Here is a 15,458-nt window from a genome sequence, read left to right on the forward strand (position 1 = left end):
TATGGCTGCGCCCGGTCTTCTTAAAATATGAAATAAAAACGAGGAGGCAGGCAGCCACCCTCCTTACAGAAATACCCTTCATCGATATTGTGATTGCCCTAGGGAAATTCTTAAAGGTGGCCCAGAGTGCATGGTGGCCCAAGGAAACATGTAGTACTGTATGAATTTCTCTTTTTTCTTATTTGTTTTCTTTGAAACTTGCACATCGTTATGAACTTGAATAGGTTTTAAACTTTTTATAACATGTTTTTAGGTATTGAACCTTTTAACTGGTGCTTAGTGTTTTATAAATGGAATTTGTACTTGAAAATGAATTATAGAACTGTCTTTTAAAGAATAACATTTTAAAAATAAGTATAGGTATTTATTGTATATACCCCTTACTGTGTAATGCTCACTGCTTTGTTTAAAGACTACGGTCATAATAAACATACATTTTGACTTGACTTGAATATTCAGTGATAGTGGTATGTGTTTTCAAAATTGTAACGTAGCCTGAAGGAAGAGGAGACTAGTGAGAAATAGGATTTAGTGGCTGAGAGAGGAATAAAGTAGAAAAAAAGTCAGCGCGCAAGGACGAGAAATGGGGAAGGGGTAATGGAGAAATTGGTAAGAGAGAGACGAAAAGAGAAAGGCAGCCAGAGGCTTTGGAGAACTGGGAGGGAGAAAGGATAATGGAAAACCGGCAAGAGAAAAAGCAAAGAACAGGCAGTGAGAGGGAAATGGAGACAAGAATAAGATGGGGAGAAGGGGAAAGTGGGTAAACGCGGAGCGGGACTGATATGAGGAAGAAGAAAAAGAAGAGAAGAAGATGGCCAGAGCAGCTGGGGAGTGGAAGAAAAAAGGACAAAAGATATGGAAGAGAAGACAGCGAGTGTGGTATGGAAATGCTTTAGAAGTAGCGACTCTGCATATCGACGTTGGGGGGGTTCTATAAGGAACCTTTTTCGCCATCTTGTCATTTCTAAATGCTTGCTCTATGTAACCGTGCTCACCTGAACGAACTAAGAAGGGTGGAAGGCTGGTTAGGCTTGCCAAGATTTTAAATTTTGCCAAGATGCAGGTCTGAGCAGATGGCAGCTGCAAGTATGTAAATGACGGAGCCATTTGTAGGGAGTATTCTCTTCACTAACATTTTCTTCCCTTCTCTTTTTGAAACTCAGGGGCAGCAACATTGTTGTTTTGTCACCAGGGATTTCAGCGGAAGCTTTTTCAATATTATATGAAAGCCATAGTTGCTGCTTTTTATCTCATGCAACTAACAACCACTTACAAAGCCAATAGTCCGACTTGTTGTAGGTATGATGTTACTTGTATAATATATCTGGATGCAATGACAGAAACAGGAAAATACAAGTTGGGGGGCACACAATGCCAAGCACAAAAAAGTTTAAAAAGTCACACAATCACCCCGCAGCCCAGTTCTATTAGGAAGAGAAATACAGCAAGTCTACAAACACGGCGTGTGCTTTACACACCATGTTTGTAGAGTTGCTGCATTTCTTTTCTTAATAGAGCGCAGCTGCTGGGTGATTGTGTGCCTTTGTTAAAGTTTTCAGGTTAATCGCAGCACCCGTCTGGAGCTGCACTTAACAAGAAAACTGTCAGATGAAGTGAAACGGGATGACTAGGAGTGGGCAGTGCGCTTAGAGGCTTTTATAGGTGAGAAAAGTGATCACTGAACTGCTATGCAACTTTCAAATCCTTGAAAAAATACAAACTTAGACCATCATTAAAACGCTGACAAGAGATCTGTGAAAACCTGCACCATCACTGCACTGGTCCATCACCTAGTCCCATGGAATGCTTAGGTCACAGATCATCATGCATAAAAACACACTCTTTCTAGATGTCAGTTTCTTCTCAAGACAAGAATAGAACAATAATTAAGACCCTACAAAAGACTCTGCTTCTCCACTGCTCGAGACTTGCCTTAATGAGCACCTACATTTAAAAAATAGAGAAATACCACAATCATTTCCCCTTTCTTCCTTGCTCTGACCCCAATACCCCTTCCGTGCTCTCGTCAGCCGTTGGCCGTGAGAGCACTACCTCCCTAGTGCTTCGAACGGCCAACGGCCTACGCAGCCCCGCCCACTCCGTGGAATGCCACTGCGGCGAAATATTTGCCGCGGTAAACGGGTTAAACCTGGAAAGAACAATCACCCTACAATTTGAAAAATATTAAGAAGCAAGCCAACTGTTAGATTCCCATTAGTCACTTTCCTGTCCTATCACAAGACAGAGTGCTTAACCTGATGAATTTCAGAGCTGAGTTTTGTACAGAAGATCACCCCCTTTCGCCCTAATATATGCAAGTACAAAAATGGGAATCTCTTTAACAATCAAACTGCTTCTTGTTAAAATGTCACATTTTGTCAAAATGGGTTGTTAAAACTGTACTACCAGTGTGACCATAACAGACACTCAAGCAAGTCTCTGTTATTGGCAGCCTCATCACAACTAGAAAGATGGCTGGAGAGTTTTGCTGTTTTCAAATTCAGATAGATTTAATTTATACAAGCCATTGTTGCTGCGTATTTATCTTATGCAACTAGCAACCACTTACAAAGTCAACAGTCCGACGTGAAGGTATAACAAGGCTTTAGGTGGGCCGGGTTTCACCGGTGCTGAGCGCAGCAGCTTTTTAAAGGGGGCCTCGAAAAGGGTCTCTCCCAGGCTCGGTTCTGTGCCCTGGCACAGGCAGTCCGTTTTTTTCCAGACTGCAGTGACACTAGGCACATCAATGTGCGCATGCTCACACTGCCCACTTCTCACTAGTTGAAAAGTTAGGGCATGACGTCATGCCAGGTGAGCCTTGTAGGTAGGATGACCAGGAGTGCTGGATTTGTCTGGACCGTCCCAGTTTTTCAACAGTTGTCCCAGGGGATTTCGGTAAAAGTGGCTCATGTCCAGGTTTTTTTAAGAGGGTGAACTAAAAACAGTGAGAGGCATTTTTTTTATGTGTTCCAAAGCAGGGCTAGTACGCAGCTTATAAGTAAGCAGTTTAATTAACAGGCATGATGCTGGTTTTAAAAATTACATTTAATTTATTTTCTTAGTGTCCATTCTGTGTTTCTAGGAGGATGAGGACTGTCATTATTTGCCACTTTATTGATGTAAATTTGTAGTCCTGCCTCTATTTTTGCGAAATGTCCCGGTTTTTGGGTCGCACAATCTAGTCACCCTACTTGTAGGGGAAGGGAAATCCTTTAAAGAGACACATTTTCTCTCTGGATTTCCCTTCTCTTTTTGAAACTTAAGAGCAGCAACATTGTGGTGGTGTCACCAGGGTTTTAAGTTGAAGCTTTTTCAATGCTACATACAAGCCATAGTTGTGGCTTCTTTATCTTATGCAACTAACAACCATTAACAAAGCCAATAGTCCTGACTTTTAGGTATGATGTTACTTGTTGTATCATATATCTGGATGCAATGACAGAAACAGCAAAATACAAGTCGGCCGGTACACTATGCTAAGTACAGATTTTTAGCTTATGTGTCTTAAGCCACGCCCTTAATTATACTGGCCATGCGGCCTTTGCGAGACCCCCCCCAGTTTTTTCATCCCACTTAAAGCCCTGGGTATGTTACTTGTTGTATTATATATCTGGAGGCAAAGACAGATACAGGAAAATACAAGTAGGGTGGCACACTATGCCAAGTACAGAAAAGTGCCAATCACCCCACAGCTGCGCTCTATTAAGAGAAATTCAGGAAGTCTACAAACAGGACTTGTGCTTTTCACGCCGTGTTTGTAGACTTGCTGAATGTCTTTTCTTAATAGAGTGCAGCTACAGGGTGATGGGCAGATTGTGTGCTTTTGTATAAAGTATTCATGTTAACCGCAGCTCGTGACGGTGCTGCAATTAACACGAATACTTAAACAAAGGCACACAGTATGCACCTCAGTCTGGCTCTACATGAAAGAAACATCAGTTTTTCGTGCCGCTCGCTTTTTAAAAGCAGCGGCACGAACGTTCTCCTTTGATGTGCTGTGTAAGTGCGCTCCACACACAGCACTGCGGGCTACATGCAACAGAGGTGCGCGCGCACATTATTGGGAACAGTGCTTGCAGGACTGTTCTTCTGGACTTAAAGTAAGTAGGGGCCAAGGTCCAAGAAAAAAACACAACAGTTCAAGTTTACATGCTCGGGTGAGTCTGGGTGCAGAAGTGCTTTAAGCCGTGGTAGCCTAAAATGCAACACGCTGAAGTAAATGGCAAAACATTACCTGTAAGAAAAGGCTGCACAGGGGAAGTAGGCGGCCCAGTACGTTAGAACCCAAGGGGGGCTCGGCTCTTGAGGGTCTCCGGAGCACAAAGACATTGTTGGCTCATGTGAGCGCAGACTGGGAAGCTCAGGTGTATAGAGAGGTGTTTTGTCCAGCGGGTTGAGAGTAAGAGGCTCTCCCGGTTCTTGGTGCTCCTACGCAAGAGGGAAAAGAAAACACCAGGGCCATTGTCCATGTGGAGCTGGCCCCTCTCGTAGCCCCCCACGTGCAGGTAAGTTTTGGCCGTGGTTGTGTTTCGACTGAACATAAACAAGCCTTGGTGCTTGCAGCTGGCTCGGGTATTGGTGTAGGGAAACTCCTGGGGGTTCTGGGGTCTCAAAACTTGGCATGGAGACATATCTGATCTCCTGGAGCAGAAATACCTTTTGCTGGGGTCCTTATTTGTCCGCCGGCCAGAGGGACGACAGAAAGCTATACCAGGCAGCTGCAGTCCGTGCCTGCTGGCACAGAGAAGTGGCTCCTCTACTCCAAGGGTAATGCTGTGAAGTCGAGAACGTCCAGGGCAAACCTCCATAGGTTTGGGGAGACTGTTCCGCTTATGGACGAGTTGTGTCGGTGATTATCGGGAGAGCATCAGCCAGGCAGGGTTTTGTGCCAAAGTAGATGCTGGTCCACAGTTCTCACATCTTCAGCTCTTCTTTGTCCTTCAAGCAGACTAATCTGAGTTCCTGGCGTCAGGGGGCTACCTAAATACTCAATTTAGGGGTGTTAAGGGGAGTGAAGATTAGTATCTAATGGGCAACTTACCACTGAGGTCACCACACCCCCTATATAACCACTATATAACCACTACCCTCCCCGCTCCCGCCTCCCAGCTGCCCCGCCCTCCCTCGCACTTCGCCATATATGGCGACCGTGCAAACGCGCAGCGTTGACGCGCAGCGAGCGCGCCGATTGTGCGCCGAAGGCGCGCCAAAGGTAAGCCCGTCTGCGCCCCTCCGCACCTGGACCGCGCCCAGTGCCAAGACCCCTGGCCCCCACCGACGGAAGCCGACCCGACGAACCTACAACGCCGCCGATCTCATCGCACTCAACACCGGCCGCATCCCAGGATGTCACCGAGCCGCCCCGAAGCACACCCACGGACCCTTCAGCTGCCACGCCTGCAAGTTCACCTGCATCCGGACCGACCCTGCACCAGCACACGCCAAGCCAATCACCAGCAGAAACCACCTCAAGTGCATCCTGCTCAACACCCGCTCCGTACACAGACACGCCGTCGAACTCTGGAACCTCCTCGACACCACAGCCCCTGACGTCGCCTTCCTCACAGAGACCTGGATGAACGCCTCCTCTGCGCCCGACATCGCCATCGCCATCCTTGAAGGCTACAAGATCACACGGAGGGACCGCACCGCCAACCAGACGGGAGGAGGCATCGCCATCATCCACAGAGACACCATCCGCATCACGACCAACACCGACGACACCCTAACCACCGCCGAACACCTGCACTTCCAGATCCACACGGACCCCAGAACCACCCTCAGAGGCACCCTGATCTACCGACCCCCGGGACCACGCACACGATTCAGCGAGGACATCGCCGACTTCATCAGCCCGCATGCCCTCCCCTCCGCCGACTACATCCTCCTGGGGGACCTTAACTTCCACCTGGAGAACAACAGCGACCGCAACACCATCACCCTGCTCGACAACCTCGATAACCTCGGACTCAAGCAGCTGGTGACCACCCCCACCCACCTCGCCGGACACACACTCGACGCCGTCTTCTCATCCAGCAAAGACATCGCCTTCAGCCACGCAACAGGACTCCACTGGACGGACCACAGCTGCGTCCACTTCACCTTCAAAAGGACGACGATCCACCACCACCAGCAACAGGTTGCCCGAAGAAGCTGGAACAAGATCACAGCCGACCAGCTCACCGCCTCCCTGAGCCAGCACCCTCCCGCAGGCTCAACGAACCCCAGCCAGGCCGCCGACAACCTCACTAAGTGGATCAGCAACAGCGCGGACGAACTCGCCCCTCTGAGGACCCCGCCCAGCAGACCCGGCAGCAGAAAAACCCCATGGTTCACCGACGAACTCAAGAGCTCCAAGAAGAACTGCCGAGCCCTCGAGAAAGTGTGGAGAAGGGAACCAACAATGGACAACATGGCTACCCTCAAGCTCGCCACCCGGAAACACCACCAACTGATCCGCGCCACCAAGAAAAATGCATACAAGGACCGGCTTGACAACAACGCACACAACTGCAAGGAACTCTTCAGCATCGTCAAAGAGCTCTCCAACCCCAACGCCGGAAACAACGACATCACCCCGTCGCATGACCTCTGCAACTCCCTCGCCTCCTTCTTCCACAACAAGATCACGGACATACACAACAGCTTCAGCATCCAACCGACGCACGCCACGACCACAGCAACGCCACCCACCACCACTCTCCGCGCCTGGACTCCAATCAGCACCGAAGACACCATCCGCACAATGAACTCCATCCACTCCGGATCCCCAACCGACCCCTGCCCTCACCACGTCTTCAACAAGGCCGACGTGGTCATCGCACCCCACCTGCGGGACATTATCAACACCTCCTTCGACACCGCCACCTTCCCGGAGAGCTGGAAGCACGCAGAACTCAGCGCTCTACTCAAGAAACCTACAGCGGACCCCACCAAACTCAAGAATTACCGTCCCATCTCGCTCCTCCCGTTCCCGGCCAAAGTCATCGAAAAGACCGTCAACAAACAGCTGGCCGCCTTCCTCGAGACGAATGGATCCCTCGACCCCTCACAGTCTGGCTTCCGAGCCAACCACAGCACCGAGACCGCCCTCATCGCTGCCACCGATGACATCCGAACCCTGATGGCCAACGGAGAAACAGCGGCCCTCATCCTCCTAGACCTCTCCGCGGCGTTCGACACTGTCTGCCACCGCACCCTAGTACAGCGCCTCGGCAACATCGGAATCCAGGAGAAGGCACTGGAATGGATCACCTCCTTCCTCGACGGAAGAACACAGAGAGTCCGCCTACCACCGTACAAGTCAGAGGCCACCGAAGTCATCTGCGGCGTCCCCCAAGGATCCTCGCTGAGTCCCACCCTCTTCAACATCTACATGAGCCCCCTCGCGGCCATCGCACGCAAACACAACCTCAACATAATCTCCTACGCCGACGACACCCAGCTGATCCTCTCCCTGACCAACGACCCCGCCGCCGCCAGAACCAACCTGCACGAAGGGATGAGAGATGTAGCCGAGTGGATGACGACCAGCCGCCTGAAACTGAACTCAGACAAGACGGAGGTCCTCATCCTGGGCTCCTCCCCCTCCGCCTGGGACGACTCCTGGTGGCCCCCCGCCCTGGGCACCGCACCCAAACCGACGGACCACGCACGCAACCTGGGCTTCATCCTGGACTCCTCCCTCTCCATGACCAGACAAGTCAACGCCGTCTCCTCATCATGCTTCAACATCCTACGCATGCTACGGAAGATCTTCTGGTGGATCCCCACCGAGACCAGGAAGACAGTCACCCAGGCCCTCGTCACCAGCCGACTGGACTACGGCAACGCTCTCTACGCCGGAACCACCGCCAAGCTCCAGAAGAGACTCCAGCGGATCCAGAACGCTTCAGCCAGACTCAACCTCGACCTCCCACGAAACAGCCACATCTCCGGACATCTGAGAGACCTGCACTGGCTCCCCGTCAAGAAAAGAATCACCTTCCGTCTCCTCACCCACGCACACAAAGCCCTACACGACCAAGGCCCGAGCTACCTCAACAACCGAATCAACTTCTACGCTCCCAAGCGCCACCTCAGATCAACCAGCCACGCCCTCGCCGCCGTCCCCCGCATCCGAAGAGCGACAACAGGAGGAAGGTCCTTCTCCTACCTGGCCGCCAAGACCTGGAACTCCCTCCCGACTGACCTGCGCCTGACCCAAGACCACCTCGCCTTCAGGAAGAAGCTCAAGACCTGGCTGTTCGAGCAGTAACGGCACCCCCCCCTCCTAGCGCCTTGAGACCCTACGGGTGAGTAGTGCGCTCTAGAAATTTCGTGATTGATTGATTGATTGACTTCTTGTGGGGAGTGGGCATAAAACTGTCCCAGAGTTTCAAATTCCACCAAAACGGAGATGGTGGAACCATTCTTTGGTAGAGAACATTAGGTAGTCCACCTTAGGGGTGTGACTAGCCTGGTGGTGCAACACGCCTACTCCATAGCTAATTTCCAATCTGGACTGGTGTCAAACGGGCCTCAGGGCAGGGGGCGGCATCTCCCAGGTGGAGGAGGTGTGAGAGGAGGTGTGAACATCTTACTCAAGAGCAGGCCATGTTTCTGACCTCAGAGAGCGTGGGCTCTCACCTGCAGAGGGGTCAGAAACATATCTGGGATGGCTGGCTAGAAGTTACCAGTCAGCCAGCACACTAAATAGTGTCAGGTTTTTCAGGGGACACCGTATGCATGTCATAATAAATCTGGCACTGGCAACAGTATAGATTTATTAAGGCAAGCTGATGAGAACAAACACCATAGTTTTCAGTAAACTCGTAATGACCAATGGCCACTACATGTATTTAAGATGGCTTACCTGTTCACGTGTACTATCTAGTAATTGAACTAAACAGCACAGGACAGCTTGTGCAGATATGTCCTTACAAGTAATATAATGCGCCCTGCCTTAGGGCTATACAGGCGGCTGTAGGGGTGACTTAAATATACTAGATGCAGTGACCAGCAGTTCGAATTTACATGCCTTGGAGTGTCTGGGTGTAGAGGTGTTGGTCGGGCTGGTAGCCATGTGCACTACACCATAGGCAGGGGCGGGGCACCTAGAAACCTAGGTCTGAAGCAGGAATAGTTCATTTCTCTGAGAGCGCGGGCTCTCACCTTCAAGGGGTCAGAAACATCTGTGGTGGCAGGCTGGTCGATTCCAGTTAGCCAGCACACTAGAGGACTGGTAGGTTTTATGGGGGCAACTGGAAGGTGCCCTGTGGGTGCATTTCATAATACATTTAACACAGGCATTAGTGTGGATTTATTAAGATGAGGTGTTTGATACCTCACACCATTATTTAAAGTGAAGCCATTATGTAGCTGGGAAACTTGTAATGACCAGTGCCCAGTACATATACTTGAGATGGCTTCCCTGTTCACTTGCAATATTTTGTATTTGAATCTCTACAGCAAAGGGGCATAGCTGCTTATGCAGATATTTCCTCGCATGGAATATAATGCACCCTGCCTTAGGGCTATAAGGCCTGCTGTAGGGGTGATTTAAATATATTAGATACAGTGACTTTGCATGGCATACAGTGAGCATGCCATGTCGTGTTTTCATATATGGGGGGTATGGGGCCTCCGGTTGGTGGCAGCTGGGAAGCAGGCCAATTGGTTGTGGGAGCAAAGCTCCTGGACTTTAGCTCAGGGCAAATGGGGAAACAAAGTAGTGTCCAGGTGCAGGGTGTTGTTTCGACGTCAGGCAGCCTGTTGTTTTCAATGGGGAACCTCCGGTTTGCAAAGGCACTGCAGGCTTGGGGACGAAGGTCTTCTAGGTGTGACCACCACTTCGAGAGGTAAGTTGGGAAGTTAGGGGTTGGTTAGGCACCGTCTGTTTGGGCAGACAAGGCTGTGGGGTGTCGGGTGCAGGGGTGCCTTTTGGGGTCGGATCCTGGTCACAGTTGGGGGGGACCTTCTAGGCTGCAGGCGTCGGCTTGAGGCAGGTCAAGGGGTTGCCGGTTCTCGGGTCAGGATTGCCGGGAGGACCTCCTCGTCGTGTTTGCTCACCCAAGTTCGGCCCCTGGACGGCGGGTGCAGAGTGGTACGGATTTGCGGTTTCCAGCCGGGGCCAGAGGTTGCAGATGAACAAATCCGGTGTTTACAGGAGACAAGGTCTTTGGGGTTGAAGGCAGGCAGGTCATCCAGGGTTTTCGAGGTTGCTGGCTGCAGGACACACAAGGAGTTTGCAGGAGCAGCCTCGAGGGGGAAGAGCGGCTGGTAGGGCTGGGACCAAGCCGGTGGGCGTCTTCCTCTTGTTAGCTGCTGCACGGCTGTTCGGTCCTTCTTCTTGTAGTTTGTTATGGTCTAAAGAATCAAGGTCCAGGGGTTCTCCTAAGTATTTGATTTAGGGGCTTAAAGGTAGATAAAAGGCCGGGACCAATGGGTCCCTTCCCTGGGGTGGGTACACCCCCTATTATGACACCCTCCAGTGGGAGGGGGGGCAAGAGCCTATCCTAGGTTGGCGGAGTTCCCCCCCCCTCCCCATCTGCAAGATGGCGGGGACTGGGAGTTGAGTTTCACCTCGCCTCCCCACCTAAGGGATGGAGTTGGTAGAGGTGGGAACACCTCTCTTCCTCACTTGTTTTTACAAGCGTTTCTCCCGCCCAAAGTGGGGGTCTGAACCAGTGGGGACCAGTTGCTGAAAACAGCAAGTGGCTCACAAAGGTGGCAAGCATTTGAAGCTTCCCCTTCGTGAACCCTGCCCATCCTGGTGGAGGAGGCTTGGCACATCGTCCCAGGATGTGCATTATTTCAGGCCCCAGAGAGCAGCAGGCTCTCAACCCAGGGGCCCAGAAACATGTCTGGTGGTGGCAGCTGAAAGCAGCCACTCAGCCTGGACACTAGTGGTAGGTTTGTTTTCTCTGTGTGTATTTTTCATTAAATCCCACACTGGCTTTAGTGTGGGTTTAATGTGCTGAGAAATCGGATACCAAACTTCTTAGTTTTTAGTGTAGCCATTATGGTGCTGGGGAGTTTGTAATGATAAACTCCCAGCACCATATACTCTTAATGGCAGCACTGCACTTACAATGTCTAAGAATGGATTTAGACACTGTAGGGGCACAGGGCTCGTGCACCAGTACCCTCACCACTGGTATAGTGCACCCATATTGAGGGGTGACTGATCTATGCCAGGGCAGTGGGTTATAGGCATGGCACACAGAAATGTGTGCAATGTTGACTCTTCACTATGTACTGCATCAAAACACGCAGCCTGCAATGGGTGTGGGTGTGTGTGTGTGTGTGCGTGTGTGTGTGCGCGTGTGTGTGTACGTACAGGACCTCTAAGGGTGGCACAATACGTGTTGCAGCCGTTAGAGGCATTCTCTGGTCACAGTGCCCTCGGTACCTGTGGAACCATTTACCAGGGGCTGACCTGTGGCCAGAGATACCAATTGGGTTTAGGCTTCAATGCAGTTTTAGGGAAAGAACATAGGCCCTGGGTACCTGATTAGCATGAGCCCAGGGCACACTCAGTCAAAGCACATCAGCAATTCAGCAAAAATTGGGGTCAACCATGCAGAAAGAGGGCACTTTCTCACACTGAACAACAGGCAACAGTGCCTCAATTGAATGTAAAAGCACAATGAAGCAAAAACCACATAATTTACAAAAGATTAATTATTTTTGTTGGTTATAAAAAAAGAAATGAAATTAAACGAAAACTCACCCTGCCTTAGACTGGAAATCGGTCTTTTATTTCCTTATCTTTTATCACACACTGCTCAAAGTGGCACTATATATACACACAATGTAATTTGATAAGTCTTTCCTACAGTGGACTTGGCCAAGGTGGAAACTAATGTAAAGATTTTTCAGGGCACACTCTGAACATGTTTTCTGCTGCAATAGGAAGTGAAGTCTTACTACAATCAAATGAACTGAAGTGAGCACATTTCTTTCACAAAAATACTTTATTTTGCTTCTGCAACTTTCTCCTACCAGAAATAAGAGTTCTATTTTCAACGTGCATTTAATGGTACTGCATGACAATGTATAGAAGAGAGCCCAAAGCACTAACCTCGTCAATGAATGGAATTAGGACAACTGCTTCCCATTCTTGCTGCTTCCCATTTAGGTCAGTTTTAAAATCTGTTGGATAATACTCAATGATGGGAGAGTCTTCACTTGTCATTAGAGTCTGAAAACCATTTTAAAAAAAGAACATTATTCAAGAGAGCTCAACGAGGAACTAGCATCTACCATTCATCAATGCTTTAAAGAAAGGAGAGAACATTAATTAAAAGATTTTCAATAATTCCAGCCTCAAATATGTAAGTTGTTAAAATAAAGGCAACCTCTTTCCCAAAGATAGTCTGTGTGCAAGCATAAGTAGACCACTGGCAACAGTAGATCAGATGTTTATGGATTTGTTAGTGTTAAATATGATATTATTACCATAAAGCAAGGTTTTGATGCTTCCCAAGATTCATGTTGGAGATCAATACTCTATTGGCTCTACGATTTAATGAATGCACTTTTACCGCACCTCCAAAGAATCTTCGGCATATGGAAAAAGTCTGAACGATTTTCAGATTTTTGACAACAGCAAAATCCAATCCATCGCAAAATCACCGGGATAAATGACTGGGCCAGTATGACCGCTTTCAACAGACAGATATTTGAATAAAGCACATTATTGAACACAACATGATAAAGCTTAACAAAGATGGCCACTGTCTAATGGGCCATAAAAGGAAGAAAAATAAATTAGAAATGGTGGTTCTTCATCACAAATCGGAAGCACCACCTCCATTATGGGCAAATGGGACACTTGGGTCGATTTGTTTTTTACATATTAGAATTTTGGTAAAACTGAATTGGTTGAATGGCACTTTTATGCTCAACTATCTTATTGTACTTTTAAATGAAAACGATTTATTTGATCTTCAATTTCATACTGTAATTTCTGTCATCTATTAACTATGTTGTACATATGAAATCACAAGTTCCATTATGTTTCAACTGTACAGCTCTCAGGAATCAATAGTCAATAGGAACCTATATAGATCACGGAACTCACCTGGTAACTTGCTGGTAGTAAATCTTTGCTGAGTGCTGGAAGCACAGCCAGAAGCTGTTCAAATGGCATAAAAGGCTTTCCCAACTCAAAACGGAGTTTGAGATGGCTAATGTTGCGGATATCGGACAGATAAGGTGCATAATGGTAGGGATAATACCTAGAACAACAAAAGTACTTGTTAGGAATCTGATGAAATTACTAAGAGATGATTGATACGGAGTGGGGAAATTGGACATAAATGTAAAGATATGCTGTTGTTGAACTGCAGAGAAACAAAATCACCTTAAGGTGAAGATAGTGTTAGCAAAATGTGTTACAGAAGTCACTTCTTTTGAATATTGGCAATGGTTTCTTCTTAAATACTAACACAGCAAAACTTTCAATAGAGGTACCTGCACAACTGCAAAACTCCTCACACCTGCCTTTGACCACAAAGCTTCCTAGGGAAGTAACAGTCATGTAGATAATGTTTTTTTCATTGCCGGTATCTTCAGCCTACTCTAAAATGTTTGGGTTTTTGGGTGGTGGAGCTGGACATTGGAATACAATTTCAAACATCAAATAAGCACGTCCATTAAAATGTGAGCGCTGGAATGCTCACAAGGGTTTCTCACAATGAAGTTTGTACCCTGTAGTGGTGGACTGCTTTAGAAATAATTTTAAAAACACCAGGCACCTCGAGGTCTAGTAACAAAAAGAAGAATAACTGCTATAGAAGGTGGAGAAAGTGAGCTATGTGATGCTGCTACCTAGACAATACCGGAAGTAACTTACACCCAACTAGCATGCTCAACTAAAATCAAAGCTTAGTGGGAGTTACCAGCTATTTTTCTGAAAACTAAGGAGAATGCAAGAATCAATTCTCAACAGCAAAAAGGTATCCATGAATAACAACTACTACTGGAAGGGATTGCTCCCTCGTTCGGGATCCTGCGTGTCATTCATAGCCACTAGGATGGAATAGCGAGATGTACCTTGATAATCAATGAAGTGTGATAAAGGTGAACCTTAAACATTAAAGAAAGTTTTCCTCTAGCATCTGCTCTAGAATCAGAATATAGTATCATTACCCAGTGCTTAGGTCTATAACAGTTGTTAAAGGGCCTAAATCAGAATTAAAGTCTGAGCTGGATAACGTCATTTAGTGAGGGGAGAGGGGCTTTAACAATTGGCATAGACAGAGGTAAAAAAGGCTATTTGAAGATTACACCAACTGAATGTCATGAAACAAATAAAAAGGAGTAATATTAACACAAACACTGAACATAGCAATGTTGGAGAAGAAGGGCTATATCACTAATAATTAGCCCAGAGCCACTCCATTGTCTTCAATGGAGCGTTCAACATTCCAATTTTTTTCTAATTTAGCCTTCTGTAGTGGGCTGAACCAGCCATTAAAGGCCCACTCTGGCTAGGGGGGGAGGGGAGGGGGGGTTGGGCTATAATGCTATTAGAACTATTCAGCACCAGGAGAGCAGAATGTCTTACTTAAGAAAAGAAAGCTTCAGAGGAACCACAGCGTACAACCTTGCACACCTCCATAGTCTGAGAGCCTTCCACAGCTCCTCTTTTGTGTGCACATGGGATTTTGGGATTTGCCACACACTCACAAAGAAGGACCTGTGGAAGTGGGCAGCAGTCAGCTCCAGAATATCCCCTAACTGGGCCTACCTGGTTTTCTTTGTTTGACAGAGCCAAGGGAGGCAGGAAGTGAAGGATTCCCTTCTCTCCTTTCACATTTCGAGTGACACCGAGAGCAACAGGGGGAATAAAGGAGGAAAAGATCGTTATACACCTTCTTCCAGTGTCTCTGCCTCTCTCACACCCCTGCCTAGTCACCAAACTGGGAGAGAGGAAGAGGAGAGATTCACAGGGTGTGGATTAGGACATTGGGAAGTTGAAAGCAAAAGGGGGCTACCAATGTTTATAGCATGCTAATGCTACATTGCTTTTACTGGAGTGCTCAACATTCTAATGGTCTAATCAATTTTATAGTGTTGGCTTCTCTTCAGTATATATTCCGATTGCCTCATAGGGCTGCAGGTGTCCAGACTTTTCACATGGTATTGTGGTTTCCATCGCAGAGCTGAGCCAGGACTAGACTGTGGTAACAGTATTTGTGTATTGTGTTATGGTCCTAGTCTGTGATTTGGGAGGTGATGAATATGCTCTATCAAACGAGCTAACATATAAAGACTTCCACCTAGTGGCAGAACTTCACAGTTCAAAAAAGGGATATTAAACAGTAGGGATTTAATAACAGCTTTGGCTCTGGTATACTAGGCTTTTGATCAGAGAGGAAGCTGCCAATCTGAGCACTTCATTTAGCTCTCTGGAATGTGCTGCTATATAAATAAAGTAGTATATGGTGTCCATCGACTGCATCATTGAC

General features: G+C 47.9%; 1 protein-coding gene across 2 annotated transcripts in view; it reads right to left on the reverse strand.

Annotated features, from left to right (window-relative positions):
• Positions 1 to 15,458, reverse strand: part of XRN1 (5'-3' exoribonuclease 1) — a 1,049,234-nt gene that overhangs the window by 855,988 nt on the left and 177,788 nt on the right. For both annotated transcript variants that reach the window (XM_078666417.1, XM_078666416.1), the window contains exons 14-15: positions 13,067 to 13,223; positions 12,065 to 12,184 (exon numbers count right to left, since the gene is read on the reverse strand). In XM_078666417.1, coding sequence (XP_078522543.1) covers positions 12,065 to 12,184; positions 13,067 to 13,223 — 277 coding nt within the window. The remainder of the gene's footprint in view (positions 1 to 12,064; positions 12,185 to 13,066; positions 13,224 to 15,458) is intronic.

The sequence above is a fragment of the Lissotriton helveticus genome, chromosome 11, assembly GCF_964261635.1.
Source record: "Lissotriton helveticus chromosome 11, aLisHel1.1, whole genome shotgun sequence".
Lineage (NCBI taxonomy): Eukaryota > Metazoa > Chordata > Amphibia > Caudata > Salamandridae > Lissotriton > Lissotriton helveticus.